General features: G+C 44.4%; 1 protein-coding gene across 4 annotated transcripts in view; it reads left to right on the top strand.

Annotated features, from left to right (window-relative positions):
• LOC143289710 (exonuclease mut-7 homolog) overlaps positions 1 to 16,397 on the top strand; it is a 45,901-nt gene that overhangs the window by 1,290 nt on the left and 28,214 nt on the right. For all 4 annotated transcript variants that reach the window (XR_013056264.1, XR_013056265.1, XR_013056263.1 and 1 more), the window contains exons 3-9: positions 2,469 to 2,684; positions 4,907 to 5,327; positions 6,806 to 7,010; positions 9,550 to 9,603; positions 10,718 to 10,857; positions 11,951 to 12,048; positions 15,545 to 15,618. Coding sequence is in view for 1 of the 4 variants with exons in the window: in XM_076598768.1 (XP_076454883.1) it covers positions 2,469 to 2,684; positions 4,907 to 5,327; positions 6,806 to 7,010; positions 9,550 to 9,603; positions 10,718 to 10,857; positions 11,951 to 12,048; positions 15,545 to 15,618 (1,208 nt within the window). In the remaining 3 variants the exon portion in view is untranslated. The remainder of the gene's footprint in view (positions 1 to 2,468; positions 2,685 to 4,906; positions 5,328 to 6,805; positions 7,011 to 9,549; positions 9,604 to 10,717; positions 10,858 to 11,950; positions 12,049 to 15,544; positions 15,619 to 16,397) is intronic.

Genomic DNA, 16,397 nt, shown 5'->3' with positions numbered 1-16,397 from the left:
CAAACAAAGTGAGTCTATGTTATAACCAGGTATTCGGTTGTCTCTGTGTGTGTGTGTGTGTGTATGTCTGTGTGCCCATAGTAAACTTTAACATTGCCATTTTCTCTGAAAATACTTTGTCTGCCAATACCAAATTTGGCTTAAACATGTTATGAAAAAATCTTCAAAGTCATACCAGTAACAGGCTGCAAGTCTCTAGAATTAAGTTGTATTTGCATATTATCAACAGTTTATTTCGTTGAGATTCATTCCAAAATCCGAAAATTCTAAAAAAAACCGCTTCCCTCTGAATTGCTGGAAGTGTTTGGTGAGAAAACGACATGACCTCATTTTTGTTGTTCACAGTTAAAAGGAAAGAAATACAAATTCTGGACAGAAGATATACAACGATACTAACTACACCATCAACATGTTTACTGCTCATAAATATTCCAAAGTGGACACTGAGTTAACTGGAATGAACATAATTTTAAGAAAAATTGAATTGATCATTTCTTGCAGCTCATTGTTGACTGGTTTGTGCAGATCTAGAGATCTACCATGTGTTGTGATGTGCTTGAAGTGATGGCAACATCTCCTTTACTGCCCAAAATGAAAGAATGATCGAGATATACTAAAACACAAAAAACATGCTTTAAATGGTGTTATTACGTCCAATACAATGTTTGTTTATTGCATGAAAAAGCATAATTGACGTCAGACGCGCTGCAGCAGTGGGGATTAGTCAGCTTGCTTCGGAACTGAACATGCATGGTTCGATCCTGCTCACATGGCTTTTCTTTCTTTCTTTTTTTCTTCCAAGTTTATTTTATATGTCATATTTAATACAGAACACTTTTTAACCTCTTTAATCTCTTTTTTTCTCATCATGATTCCTTGACTGGATAAAGCGCAGGACACAAGTGAGTCTTGAAGGATTTGCCTTTCAGTTTTTTTTTGGTGCTATTTCTCTGGTGATAAGAATTGCAAAGATGTTCTGATGTGACAGATGTAGGGGTGGAAAAGAGATAAATTTGTGATATAGTTGTTTCTATGTCAGTAAGTACCACACATACATTTTGCATCTATTTCATCATTATTTTGTTCTTTTTGTTGCGTAGATTTATGTTCTTTGGAAGTCAACATTTCTATAGGTTTTCTCAGTGTGTGTGTTTGTGTGTGTATGCAAGCATGCGTGTGTATGATTGTGTGTACGTAGGTGTGAGAGAGAGAGTATACATTATTTGGTCATGATCAATTTGATTTGAAGAAAAAAGAGGCTTAATAGTCTAGTACATTTGTTTTCTTGTGACCAATCCTTTTGTGTCTTAATGTGTTGTCAGGTTGATATTTGGTTAATTAATTTTTACCCACTAGACACCATTTTATGAAAGAAAATGTGAGCAACAAAAAGCTGTGTTGAGACATATGATCCAATGCAAGAGGACACACTGACATCGGAGCCAGATGGCCAGTCCCTCTTGGTCCCTACATCCTGAGGGTGACCCACCAACACTGGATCCTCATCCCGCTCTGAGCAACCCCCTGAACTCTTGGTCCCTACATCCTGAGGGTGACCCAGCAACACTGGATCCTCATCCTGCTCTGAGCAACCCCCTGAACTCTTGGTCCCTACATCCTGAGGGTGACCCAGCAACACTGGATCCTCATCCCGCTCTGAGCAACCCCCTGAACTCTTGGTCCCTACATCCTGAGGGTGACCCAGCAACACTGAACCCTCATCCCGCTCTGAGCAACCCCCTGAGCTCTTGGTCCCTACATCCTGAGGGTGACCCAGCAACACTGGATCCTCATCCTGCTCTGAACAACCCCCTGAACTCTTGGTCCCTACATCCTGAGGGTGACCCAGCAACACTGGATCCTCATCCCGCTCTGAACAACCCCCTGAACTCTTGGTCCCTACATCCTGAGGGTGACCCAGCAACACTGGATCCTCATCCCGCTCTGAGCAACCCCCTGAGCTCTTCAAGCATTATTCTTGTGAAGGGGAAGGGTGCAGTGTGTGGGTGTGGACAGCATGGCAGGGTGTGGGCATGGCAGGAGTGTCCTTTGATTCCTGCAGCAGGGCATACCAGCCTCCCTCCACATGACTTGCTGATTCTTTCCACACACTGTCATGGCTGTCACTAGTTCTATATTATGCTGAATTCCATATTGGCACTGAGGCGATGCATTTTTTTTTTCTCCTATTATTACTTGATTTGGGTAGAAAGATGCCCTCTTGTTTAAATGGCCAATGTATGCCAGCCATGAACTTTTCGGTGTCAACATAAATGAGTCACTTCTATGCTTTTACTTTGTTTTGGACTCTTTCTTTTTGTTAACAGTACCCACTGCATAGTATGTGGTTTTACAATGCAGGTTTAGGTCTCTTAAAAAGATGCAGTGTGATAAAAAAAAAAATTATAAAAAAAACATTTAAAAAGAAATGCATTGATTTGACAAGTTTTTCCATGTGTGTTACACAGGGTTTGGGCGAGGGTCAGTGAATGCTGCTCAGAACATGCAGCCAGGAATAAGTCCCAGAGGAGGAGGAGGAGTTCCTCAAAGTGCTGTTGACGTGTTATGTGACCAGGCATCACAGGAAGTGACCTCAGGCAGCCATGTTGGCCCGGGGATGTCCAGAGGGTTGCCGAGGTTTCCTGAGTCATCTTGTCGTCCTGGCTCTGGTGCTGCAGGCAAAGGTAAGTATTGGCTGTCTTGTTTGTGGTTGTGGCCAGTTTGTGGGTGTGGCCAGGAGAGATGTTTGTGGGTGTGGCCAGGATATATGCTTGTGGGTGTGGCCAGGAGAGATGTTTGTGGCCAGGAGAGATGTTTGTGGGTGTGGCCAGGAGAGATGTTGGAGAGATGTTTGTGGGTGTGGCCAGGAGAGATGTTTGTGGCCAGGAGAGATGTTTGAGGGTGTGGCCAAGAGAGATGTTTGTAGCCAGGGTAGATGTTTGAGGGTGTGGCCAAGAGAGATGTAGGAGAGATGTTTGGGGGTGTGGCCAGGAGAGATGTTTGAGGGTGTGGCCAGGAGAGGTGTTTGAGGGTGTGGCCAGGAGAAGTGTTTGAGGGCATAACAAGGAGAGATGTTTGAGGGCATGGCCAGGAGAGATATGTTTGAGGGTGTGGCCTGTAGAGTTCATTGTGGGTGTGTTCAGGAGAGATGTTTGTGGTTGTGGCCAGGAGAGATGTTTGAGGGTGTGGCCAGGAGAGATGTTTGTGGTTTTGACCAGGAGAGGTTTGAGAGATGTTTGAGGGTGTAGCCACAAGAGATGTTTGTGGCCAGGAGAGTTGATTGTGGGTGTGGCCAGGAGAGATGTTTGACTGTGTTGCAAGTTGTAGGTGTGGCAAGGCACAGAATTTTTGCATCCACTCTCGTTCCAGTTGAACTTTCATTCCCAGTTTGATAGATACAGTAAGAGACTTTCATCCAGTCATACATGTGCAGAGGCTGTGATATGTTTTTGTTTTTTTGTCTAACACTGAGGAGTTGGACTTCTCAGGATATTCAGTGAGAGGAAGCATGTTATCGTCTGACCATCCACCTTTACCTGTCACTTCACAGTGTGACCATCCACCTTTACCTGTCACTTCACAGTGTCCTCTGACCATCCACCTTTACCTGTCACTTGACAGTCTGTCCTCTGACCATCCACCTTTACCTGTCACTTCACAGTCTGTCGTCTGACCATCCACCTTTACCTGTCACTTCACAGTGTCCTCTGACCATCCACCTTTACCTGTCACTTCACAGTCTGTCCTCTGACCATCCACCTTTACCTGTCACTTCACAGTCTGACCATCCACCTTTACCTGTCACTTCAGTCTGTCCTCTGACCATCCACCTTTACCTGTCACTTCACAGTGTCCTCTGACCATCCACCTTTACCTGTCACTTGACAGTCTGTCCTCTGACCATCCACCTTTACCTGTCACTTGACAGTCTGTCCTCTGACCATCCACCTTTACCTGTCACTTCACAGTGTCCTCTGACCATCCACCTTTACCTGTCACTTGACAGTCTGTCCTCTGACCATCCACCTTTACCTGTCACTTGACAGTCTGTCCTCTGACCATCCACCTTTACCTGTCACTTGACAGTCTGTCCTCTGACCATCCACCTTTACCTGTCACTTCACAGTCTGTCCTCTGACCATCCACCTTTACCTGTCACTTCACAGTGTCCTCTGACCATCCACCTTTACCTGTCACTTCACAGTCTGTCCTCTGACCATCCACCTTTACCTGTCACTTCACAGTCTGTCCTCTGACCATCCACCTTTACCTGTCACTTCACAGTCTGTCCTCTGACCATCCACCTTTACCTGTCACTTCACAGTGTCCTCTGACCATCCACCTTTACCTGTCACTTCACAGTCTGTCCTCTGACCATCCACCTTTACCTGTCACTTCACAGTCTGACCATCCACCTTTACCTGTCACTTCACAGTGTCCTCTGACCATCCACCTTTACCTGTCACTTCACAGTCTGTCCTCTGACTATCCACCTTTACCTGTCACTTCAGTCTGTCCTCTGACCATCCACCTTTACCTGTCACTTCACAGTCTGACCATCCACCTTTACCTGTCACTTCACAGTCTGTCCTCTGACCATCCACCTTTACCTGTCACTTCACAGTCTGACCATCCACCTTTACCTGTCACTTCACAGTCTGTCCTCTGACCATCCACCTTTACCTGTCACTTCACAGTCTGTCCTCTGACCATCCACCTTTACCTGTCACTTCATAGTCTGTCCTCTGACCATCCACCTTTACCTGTCACTTCACAGTCTGACCATCCACCTTTACCTATCACTTCACAGTCTGACCATCCACCTTTACCTGTCACTTCACAGTGACCTCTGACCATCCACCCTTACCTGTCACTTCACAGTGACCTTTGACCTTTACCTGTGCAGGGAGAGTGGGCCGGGGACGAGGACAGAAGGTTTCGCAGTCGGCAGAAAGCCAGCAGTGCCCCCCTCCCTCTGGAGGAAAGCGAAAACCAAAACCAGAGCACGGCTCTGCAGGATCTGATGCCAACCCGTCTCCATCCCACAATCCCCAGCAGGTGTTGGAAGACTTCAGCTTCTCCAACGGCTCAGATCTGGATCACATCACAAGATGCTTGGAGACGTTGGAGCAGTTGTGGTTCAGTGAGAAGCAGGCCGCTCCGTCAGAGAAGAGAAAACAGCCAGCCTGTGCCAGCCAGCTGGACAGGTGTTTGAGGCAGGTGAGGAATCCCTGGAATGCAGCGCTGTACCTGACACGCTCCGTGAAGGACTACGTCACCGCCAAGCCATCCTGTCTGGCATACTTCTGCATGCGCTGCTTCGCTAAGTGAGTACACCTTGAAATTTTGTTCACTGAATAAATACATGTTCTTTGCCAAGTTAGTACAGCGTGAAATATTGTCCTCTGCTCCTTTGCCGGTTGAGTACTGTGTGAAATATTGTTCACTGAATAAATTTATTTCCTTTGCCAAGTAAGTACATTGTAAAATGTTGACCTCTGCTTCTTTGCCAAGTGAGTACAGTATGAACTGTTGTCCACTGCTCCTTTGCCAAGTGAGTACACCATGAAATGTTGTCCTCTGCTCCTTTGCTAAGTGAGTACACCATGAAATATTGTCTTCTGTTCCTTTGCCAAGTGAGTACATCATGAAATGCTGTCCTCTGCTCCTTCACCAACTGAGTACAGCATGAAATGTTGTCCACTGTTCCTTCGCCAAGTGAGTACAGTGTGAAATGTTCACTGTTCCTTCGCCAAGTGAGTATAGTGTAAAATGTTGTCCACTGTTCCTTCACCAAGTGAGTACAGTGTGAAATGTTGTCCACTGTTCCTTTGCCAAGTGAGTACAGTGTGAAATGTTGTCCACTGTTCCTTTGCCAAGTGAGTACAGTGTGAAATGTTGTCCACTGTTCCTTTGCCAAGTGAGTACAGTGTGAAATGTTGTTCTCTGCTCCTTTGCCAAGTGAGTACAGTGTGAAATGTTGTTCTCTGCTCCTTTGCCAAGTGAGTACAGTGTGAAATGTTGTCCACTGTTCCTTCGCCAACTGAGTACAGTGTGAAATGATGTCCACTGTTCCTTCGCCAACTGAGTACAGTGTGAAATGATGTCCACTGTTCCTTCGCCAACTGAGTACAGTGTGAAATGATGTCCACTGTTCCTTAGCCAAGTGAGTACAGTGTGAAATGTTGTCCACTGTTCCTTTGCCAAGTGAGTACAGTGTGAAATGTTGTCCACTGTTCCTTCGCCAACTGAGTACAGTGTGAAATGTTGTCCACTGTTCCTTTGCCAAGTGAGTACAGTGTGAAATGTTGTCCACTGTTCCTTTGCCAAGTGAGTACAGTGTGAAATGTTGTCCACTGTTCCTTTGCCAAGTGAGTACAGTGTGAAATGTTGTCCACTGTTCCTTCGCCAAGTGAGTACAGTGTGAAATGTTGTTCTCTGCTCCTGAGTACAGTGTGCATGACCAGAAATGTCATCAGAAAGAGGAGGAACAGAATGGGGCCAAGGTAAGAGCCTTGTGGCACACCATAGATCGGGGTTGGATCAGACATGCTGGGAATGTTTGTGTTTCCATGACCCACCAAACACTGACATGGATTACAGAATCTTTGAACATTACAATTTGATGTTCCACATATAACACACCAAGGGGTTCAGGCACTTACAGGTCTGCACATCTGTTGATCTGCAAGGTCAGAAAACTTTTCATCCTGAACCTAACCAAGAATCAAACCCAGAGCCCTCTGAAAGGAAAGCCAATGCTCTAACCTCTCGGCTGCCTCACCTATCACCGTCCTGTGTGCAGATGGTGCAAAGAGGACGCCAGCAGGGAAGAGCAAGGGCGACAACTCCTGACAAAAGAGCTGAAGCAGATGGCGTTCCGCTCAGCAACAGGAAAACACATGGCCATCTTTGGCGCGGTGGTCAGTGCCTTTCAGCTGGACGCAGAGGACAGAGAGCAGTTCCTGGACGACGTCCGACGTATGGTGGACATGGGCTGGATGAACGATGTGAGTGGTGCTTTAGTGGTTTGTCTTGAGTGTCTGGATGAACGATGTGAGTGGTGCTTTAGTGGTTTGTCTTCTGGGTGTCTGGATGAACGATGTGAGTGGTGCTTTAGTGGTTTGTCTTCTGGGTGTCTGGATGAATGATGTGAGTGGTGCTTTAGTGGTTTGTCTCTGGGTGTCTGGATGAATGATGTGAATGGTGCTTTAGTGGTTTGTCTTCTGGATGTCTGGATGAATGATGTGAGTGGTGCTTTAGTGGTTTGTCTTCTGGATGTCTGGATGAATGATGTGAGTGGTGCTTTAACTCACTAGGTATGCCAGGTGATCAGTCCTTAATAGTGTGATGTTGACATAGATATGCCAGGTCATCAGTCATTGATAGTGTGATGTTGACACAGGTATGCCAGGTGATCAGTCATTAATAGTGTGATGTTGACATAGGTATGCCAGGTGATCAGTCATTAATAGTGTGATGTTGACATAGGTATGCCAGGTGATCAGTCATTAATAGTGTGATGTTGACACATGTATGTCAGGTGATCAGTCATTAATAGTGTGATGTTGACACAGGTATGCCAGGTGATTAGTCATTAATAGTGTGATGTTGACACAGGTATGCCAGGTGATTAGTCAGTAATAGTGTGATGTTGGCATAGGTATGTCAGGTGATCAGTCATTAATAGTGTGATGTTGACAAAGGTATGTCAGGTGATCAGTCATTAATAGTGTGATGTTGACATAGGTATGTCAGATAATCAGTCATTAATAGTGTGATGTTGACATAGGTATGTCAGGTGATCAGTCATTAATAGTGTGATGTTGACACAGGTATGTCAGGTGATCAGTCATTAATAGTGTGATGTTGACACAGATATGCCAGGTGATCAGTCATTAATAGTGTGATGTTGACACAGGTATGCCAGGTCATCAGTCGTTAATAGTGTGATGTTGACACAGGTATGTCAGGTGATCAGTCATTAATAGTGTGATGTTGACACAGATATGCCAGGTGATCAGTCATTAATAGTGTGATGTTGAGACATATATGTCAGGTGATCAGTCATTAATAGTGTGATGTTGACACAGATATGCCAGGTGATTAGTCATTAATAGTGTGATGTTGACACAGATATGCCAGGTGATTAGTCATTAATAGTGTGATGTTGACATAGGTATGTCAGGTGATCAGTCATTAATAGTGTGATGTTGACACAGGTATGTCAGGTGATCAGTCATTAATAGTGTGATGTTGACACAGGTATGCCAGGTGATCAGTCATTAATAGTGTGATGTTGACACATATATGTCAGGTGATCAGTCATTAATAGCGTGATGTTGACACAGATATGTCAGGTGATCAGTCATTAATGGTGTGATGTTGACACAGATATATCAGGTGATAAGTCATTAATGGTGTGATGTTGACACAGATATGCCAGGTGATCAGTCATTAATAGTGTGATGTTGAAACAGGTGTCAGGTGATCAGTCGTTAACAGTGTGATGTTGACATAGGTATGTCATGTGATCAGTCGTTAACAGTGTGATGTTGACATAGGTATGTCAGGTGATCAGTTGTTAATAGTGTGATGTTGACACAGGTATGTCAGGTGATCAGTCATTAATAGTGTGATGTTGACACAGGTATGTCAGGTGATCAGTCATTAATAGTGTGATGTTGAGACATATATGTCAGGTGATCAGTCAGTAATAGTGTGATGTTGACACAGATATGCCAGGTGATTAGTCATTAATAGTGTGATGTTGACACAGGTATGTCAGGTGATCAGTCATTAATAGTGTGATGTTGACACAGATATGCCAGGTGATCAGTCATTAATAGTGTGATGTTGACACAGGTGTGTCAGGTGATCAGTCGTTAACAGTGTGATGTTGACACAGGTATGCCAGGTCATCAGTCGTTAATAGTGTGATGTTGACACAGATATGTCAGGTGATCAGTCATTAATAGTGTGATGTTGACACAGATATGCCAGGTGATCAGTCATTAATAGTGTGATGTTGACACAGGTGTGTCAGGTGATCAGTCGTTAACAGTGTGATGTTGATATAGGTATGTCAGGTGATCAGTCGTTAACAGTGTGATGTTGACATAGGTATGTCAGGTGATCAGTCATTAACAGTGTGATGTTGACACAGGTATGTCAGGTGATCAGTCATTGATAGTGTGATGTTGACACAGGTATGTCAGGTGATCAGTCATTAATAGTGTGATGTTGACACAGATATGCCAGGTGATCAGTCATTAATAGTGTGATGTTGACACAGATATGCCAGGTGATCAGTCATTAATAGTGTGATGTTGACACAGATATGCCAGGTGATCAGTCATTAATAGTGTGATGTTGACACAGATATCCCAGGTGATCAGTCATTAATAGTATGATGTTGACACAGATATGACAGGTGATCAGTCATTAATAGTGTGATGTTGACACAGGTATGTCAGGTGATCAGTCATTGTGTGATGTTGACACAGATATGCCAGGTGATCAGTCGTTAACAGTATGATGTTGACACAGGCATGTCAGATGATCAGTCGTCTTGGTCTACAGCCGCACTTCACAATGGACGAGGTATGTTTGATTGTATATAATGTAACGTTTACATGTACTTGTACGGATAGTGATAAAAGCAATAATGAATGCAAGGTCTCCTTCAGAACAAATAGTATCCCCACCTCTGGAAATTCTGTGTTAGAAATTATTTCCTCTTTTCTATTGCTCTCTTTGTTCCTGGTCTATTTCCTTTTGCTTTTGTCGTCTCTTGATTTCTTGTTTCCTGTCTTGCTGCCCTTTCACCTTCCTGTCTCTCTGTCATCTCTTCCTGTCTCTGTCATCTCTTCCTGTCTCTGTCGTCTCTTCCTGTCTCTCTTATTTGCTGTCCATTCTGCTTCCTGTCTCTCTGTCGTCTCTTCCTGTCTCTCTGCCTTGCTGTCCCTTCACCTTCCTGTCTTTCTGTCGTCTCTTCCTGTCTCTCTGCCTTGCTGTCCCTTCACCTTCCTGTCTCTCTGCCTTGCTGTCCCTTCACCTTCCTGTCTCTCTGCCTTGCTGTCCCTTCACCTTCCTGTCTCTCTGTTGTCTCTTCCTGTCTCTCTGCCTTGCTGTCCTTTCTGCTTCCTGTCTCTCTGCCTTGCTGGTCCAGTTACCTGTAATTTTTCTTGAATGGTTTTTGTCTATTTTTCTGGAAAGACCATGTGAGGTGCTCATTGACACTTTGTTTTGTTTCGATTGCCTGTTATTGTGTGTAGCTTTGCATAACGTATTTTTAAGTTTAGGTAACTTGGCCAGGAATTGATGGTACGATCAATGTCAGAGGCATGTTCTGGGTTTATGGGCATGGACAAGACTTTGCCTGTGCTTAATTAAAAAAACAACAACAAAAAAAAAACGATTGTAAGGGTCTGTGGGATCAATGTTTACAGTGTCTTCAGTCCTGATTTGGTTGTGAGGTGGGCTGGCAGCAGTAATGGTATGGTGATCATGATCATGATAATAATGATAATAATGATGATGATAATAATAATGATGATGATGATAATAATGATAATAATGATGACAATGATAATGATAATTATAATAACAGCAACAACAAAAACAACAATAATGATAATGATGATGATCATCATAATGATAATGATAATAACAACAGCAATACCAATTGAAAAGATAACTGTGTTGCTGTTGACAGGTGGTGGTCCCCCTTTACCTGCGTGACAAGATCAACCTGGTGGAGGATTACCTGAAGGGCTGTCCTGACCTGCAGACACAGTTCCTCGTCTTTCTCGATCAGCTCTGTGACCGCAAGTTTGACGTCATTGGCTATGTCAAGTAGGTCATTGGCTGTGTCAAGTAGGTCATTGGCTGTGTCAAGTAGGTCGTCAGTCATTGGCTATGTCAAGTAGGTCATTGGCTGTGTCAAGTAGGTCGTCAGTCATTGGCTATGTCAAGTAGGTCATTGGCTGTGTCAAGTAGGTCATCAGTCATTGGCTATGTCAAGTAGGTCATCAGTCATTGGCTATGTCAAGTAGGTCGTCAGTCATTGGCTATGTCAAGTAGGTGGTCAGTCATTGGCTATGTCAAGTAGGTCATCAGTCATTGGCTGTGTCAAGTAGGTCGTCAGTCAGCTATGTCAAGTAGGTCGTCAGTCATTGGCTATGTCAAGTAGGTCATCAGTCATTGGCTATGTTAAATAGGTGGTCAGTCATTGGCTATGTCAAGTAGGTGGTCAGTCATTGGCTATGTCAAGTAGGTCGTCAGTCATTGGCTATGTCAAGTAGGTTGTCAGTCAGCTATGTCAAGTAGGTCATCAGTCAGCTATGTCAAGTAGGGTTGTGAATTATTGGCTGTGTCAGGTAGATTGTGAATGATTGGTTGTGTGTATTAGGCTGTGATGATTATGTGTGTGATATGTATCAGTGATGTGTGTGATATATCAGTGATGTGTTTGACGTCAATGTTGTTTGTGATGTCAGTGAGGTGTGTGATATATCAGTGAGGTGTGTGACAAATCAGTGATGTGTGTGATAGTGAGGTGTGTGATATATCAGTGAGGTGTGTGATATATCAGTGAGGTGTGTGATATATCGGTGATATGTTTGACATCCGTGTTGTGTGTGATGTCAGTGATGTATCAGTGGTCTGGACATTGTGTCAGTGATGTGTTTGATGTGTCAGTGATTTTTACTGTATATGTTGTGTGTTATGTGTGATATATGTAATATGTCAGTTATATGTGTGCTGTGTCATTTATGTGTCAGTGACGTGTGTTATGTGTCAGTGACATGTGTTATGTGTCATTGATGTGTCAGTGACGTGTGTTATGTGCCATCGGCGTGTGTTATGTGTCAGTGACATGTCAGTGATGTGTGTTATGTGTCAGTGACATGTGTCAGTGACATGTGTTGTGTCGGTGGCATGTCAGTGGTCTGGGCGTGAAGGGCACACGGATGGACAAACTGCAGAAGAAAACCATAAGCAAGCTGGCCACACGTCTGATGAAGCTGTACTCTGTCTCACCTGGTGAGTTACCTGTACTGTCTGTACTCTGTCTGTACTCTGTCTCACCTGGTGAGTTACCTGTACTCTGTACTCTGTCTGTACTCTGTCTCACCTGGTGAGTTACCTGTACTCTGTCTCACCTGGTGAGTTACCTGTACTGTCTGTACTCTGTCTCACCTGGTGAGTTACCTGTACTCTGTCTCACCTGGTGAGTTACCTGTACTCTGTCTGTACTCTGTCTCACCTGGTGAGTTACCTGTACTCTGTCTGTACTCTGTCTCACCTGGTGAGTTACCTGTACTCTGTCTGTACTCTGTCTCACCTGGTGAGTTACCTGTACTCTGTCTCACCTGGTGAGTTACCTGTACTGTCTGTACTGTCTCACCTGGTGAGTTACCTGTACTGTCTGTACTGTCTCACCTGGTGAGTTACCTGTACTCTGTACTCTGTCTCACCTGGTGAGTTACCTGTACTGTCTGTACTGTCTCACCTGGTGAGTTACCTGTACTGTCTGTACTGTCTCACCTGGTGAGTTACATGTACTGTCTGTACTGTCTCACCTGGTGAGTTACCTGTACTGTCTGTACTCTGTCTCACCTGGTGAGTTACCTGTACTGTCTGTACTGTCTCACCTGGTGAGTTACCTGTACTCTGTCTGTACTCTGTCTCACCTGGTGAGTTACCTGTACTCTGTCTGTACTCTGTCTCACCTGGTGAGTTACCTGTACTCTGTCTCACCTGGTGAGTTACCTGTACTGTCTGTACTGTCTCACCTGGTGAGTTACCTGTACTCTGTCTGTACTCTGTCTCACCTGGTGAGTTACCTGTACTCTGTCTCACCTGGTGAGTTACCTGTACTCTGTCTGTACTCTGTCTCACCTGGTGAGTTACCTGTACTGTCTGTACTCTGTCTCACCTGGTGAGTTACCTGTACTCTGTCTCACCTGGTGAGTTACCTGTACTGTCTGTACTCTGTATCACCTGGTGAGTTACCTGTACTCTGTATCACCTGGTGAGTTACCTGTACTCTGTATCACCTGGTGAGTTACCTGTACTCTGTCTCACCTGGTGAGTTACCTGTACTCTGTCTCACCTGGTGAGTTACCTGTACTCTGTCTCACCTGGTGAGTTACCTGTACTGTCTGTACTCTGTATCACCTGGTGAGTTACCTGTACTCTGTATCACCTGGTGAGTTACCTGTACTCTGTATCACCTGGTGAGTTACCTGTACTCTGTCTGTACTCTGTCTCACCTGGTGAGTTACCTGTACTGTCTGTACTCTGTATCACCTGGTGAGTTACCTGTACTGTCTGTACTCTGTATCACCTGGTGAGTTACCTGTACTCTGTATCACCTGGTGAGTTACCTGTACTGTCTGTACTCTGTATCACCTGGTGAGTTACCTGTACTCTGTATCACCTGGTGAGTTACCTGTACTCTGTATCACCTGGTGAGTTACCTGTACTGTCTGTACTCTGTCTCACCTGGTGAGTTACCTGTACTCTGTCTGTACTCTGTCTCACCTGGTGAGTTACCTGTACTCTGTCTGTACTCTGTCTCACCTGGTGAGTTACCTGTACTCTGTCTGTACTCTGTCTCACCTGGTGAGTTAACTGCACTCTGTCTGTACTGTCTCACCTGGTGAGTTAACTGCACTCTGTATCACCCAGTGAGTTACCTGTACTCTGTCTCACCTGGTCAGTTGACATTACTGGTCTCTACATTGTGTACAAAGGACAAGCACAAATTACATTACTTCATTTTCAGTGACTCCACAAGTCCCACAAGCTGCAAAATTTTTCCTGATTATTGTTTAAAATATTATTTAAATGTAGCTCCTTTAACTCAATCGCTGCCATTGTCTGCATATGCGGACATCGTCGGAGAAAGCGTTGGATGCCAGTGTCCGCATATGCGGACTTGGATTTTAAAAAGTCGTGCTGTCGGAGTGACGCGTCGGATGCGAAAATCAAAAGCAGATATATCTTACGTCACCTCTGGTCAGCTTTTCATTCACACACGCTGCGTGTGTGTCGCGATAAGCTCAACCGCACTTGATAACAAAGCGTGCCCCCTGTCAGCTTTGTAAGTTGTTTGACAAGATGGCGTCACGGCGAAGTGTTCGACACGGTCGGAGAGGTGAAATGTTACTCAGTGTCGAAGATGCTTTGGAAATGATCCAAACTGAAGGCTCTGATGTTGAAGGAGATATGTTGATTCTTTGGACAGTGAATTTGAACCAGATCCCGATGAACTAGAAATAGATTCGGCCGCTGAAGTGAGTGTTTACAATGGAGAGGAAAGTGAGGAACATGTGCCAGCAGATGAGACGGACACAGACGACGAAACCACTGAGGAAACGGACGATTTTGCAAGTGTTTTCACCAGTGATTGGACTGACAATTTTTCCTTTTTCCCTCTTGCACATCCCTTCACTGGCATACCAGGTTATGTCAGCTGACTGGCCAGTCAACACCCAGCCGGTTGAGTTTTTTTCTTTGTTGTTTGATTTTCATTATGTAGAGACAATATTTTTTTTGGTATGTGTGAATTTCAACTTTCTTCACCACCTGTTCATACTTCATTGCATGCACTAGGTCTTCAGTTCCTCAAATAGTGTTAGAATGTGATGTGGAACATGTTGGTGTACCTTTCTGACGGGTGCAAAAATGTTAAAAAATACACAAAATATGGATACCGCGATCAACATCAAGATGGTGAGTAAATACTTTGATTTTTTGCACACATATGGAACAACATTCCTTGCTTACATATACTAAATATCAATTGTCTGGGTGTTTATTTGGTTTTTTTTACAATTTTTTCTCCATCCTATACAAACCCTGGGTTTTCAGGGATTGGCAAGGGCAAAAACTCTTGGCATGGAGTGAGTTAAGAGGTAATAGTCCCAAGCCTAATTTGACAATGCAGTCTCTGAAACTTTGTTTGTCCACAAAATGAAAATATCTTTCTCTTTCAAAAGTAAATTTTAATGTTCTATAGTAATGATACATATCTTTCTGCAGTACGGAGCTTTCCCATTCTTCAAGATAGATATCTGCCTGGCGTTGTAAAGAAATAAACACAGTTTTGCACCCAGCCCCTTGTTGCAGCCAGACGTATTTAAAGCATAGGCTGAAGAGTGTATCTTTTATGCGAGAGGCCCAACACTTTCTCATGTGTGGAGACAGTGGAAGGTGTAGGTTGCCCTGTGTGTGTTGTGCAGACACGTGTCATGTGTGGAGACAGTGGAAGGTGTAGGTTGCCCTGTGTGTGCTGTGCAGACACGTGTCATGTGTGGAGACAGTGGAAGGTGTAGGTTGCCCTGTGTGTGTTGTGCAGACACGTGTCATGTGTGGAGACAGTGGAAGGTGTAGGTTGCCCTGTGTGTGTTGTGCAGACACGTGTCATGTGTGGAGACAGTGGAAGGTGTAGGTTGCCCTGTGTGTGTTGTGCAGACACGTGTCATGTGTGGAGACAGTGGAAGGTGTAGGTTGCCCTGTGTGTGTTGTGCAGACACGTGCCCCAACATCACCAACAACAGAACTATCGGAGGACTGAGGTTCCTCATACACAAGAGATTCACTGAGGTAGGTGTGGGGGGGTAGGGGGGAGGCTGGGAGGGGAGGGGGGACTGGGGGTGTAGAGGTGAGGGGGGAAGGTCTGTGTGAACAGTGTGTATCAGTTAGTTTGGCTGTGTGTGTATTGTATTACATTGTATTGTATTGCATTGTGTTGTATCAGGTCTGTGTGTATCAGTTTGGCTCTGTGTGTACTGTATTACATTGTATTGTATTGCATTGTGTTGTATCAGGTCTGTGTGTATCAGTTTGGCTCTGTGTGTACTGTATTACATTGTATTGTATTGCATTGTGTTGTATCAGGTCTGTGAACAGTGTGTATCAGTTAGTTTGGCTCTGTGTGTACTGTATTACATTGTATTGTATTGCATTGTGTTGTATCAGGTCTGTGAACAGTGTGTATCAGTTAGTTTGGCTCTGTGTATTGTATTACATTGTATTGTATTGCATTGTGTTGTATCAGGTCTGTGAACAGTGTGTATCAGTTAGTTTGGCTCTGTGCGTATTGTATTACATTGTATTGTATTGCATCATATTGTACTGTATTATTTGTCACAACAGTGTGTGAAATTCGGGCTGATCTCCCCAGGGAGAATGCACTGCTGTAGTGCAGTGCCAACCATGTTATTGTTGTTTTTAATGTATGCAAGTGCATTTTTTTTCCTGTCAAAGTGAATTTTTCTTGTACCTGTGCTGTGTGTGTTTTACTGTGTGCTTGTACCTGTGCTGTGTGTTTTACCGTGTGCTTGTACCTGTGCTGTGTGTTTTACCGTGTGCTTGTACCTGTG

Source organism: Babylonia areolata, chromosome 14 (assembly GCF_041734735.1).
Source record: "Babylonia areolata isolate BAREFJ2019XMU chromosome 14, ASM4173473v1, whole genome shotgun sequence".
Classification (NCBI taxonomy): domain Eukaryota; kingdom Metazoa; phylum Mollusca; class Gastropoda; order Neogastropoda; family Buccinidae; genus Babylonia; species Babylonia areolata.
Note: the sequence above shows the minus strand (reverse complement) of the source record. Positions and strands in the feature narration are given on the sequence as shown.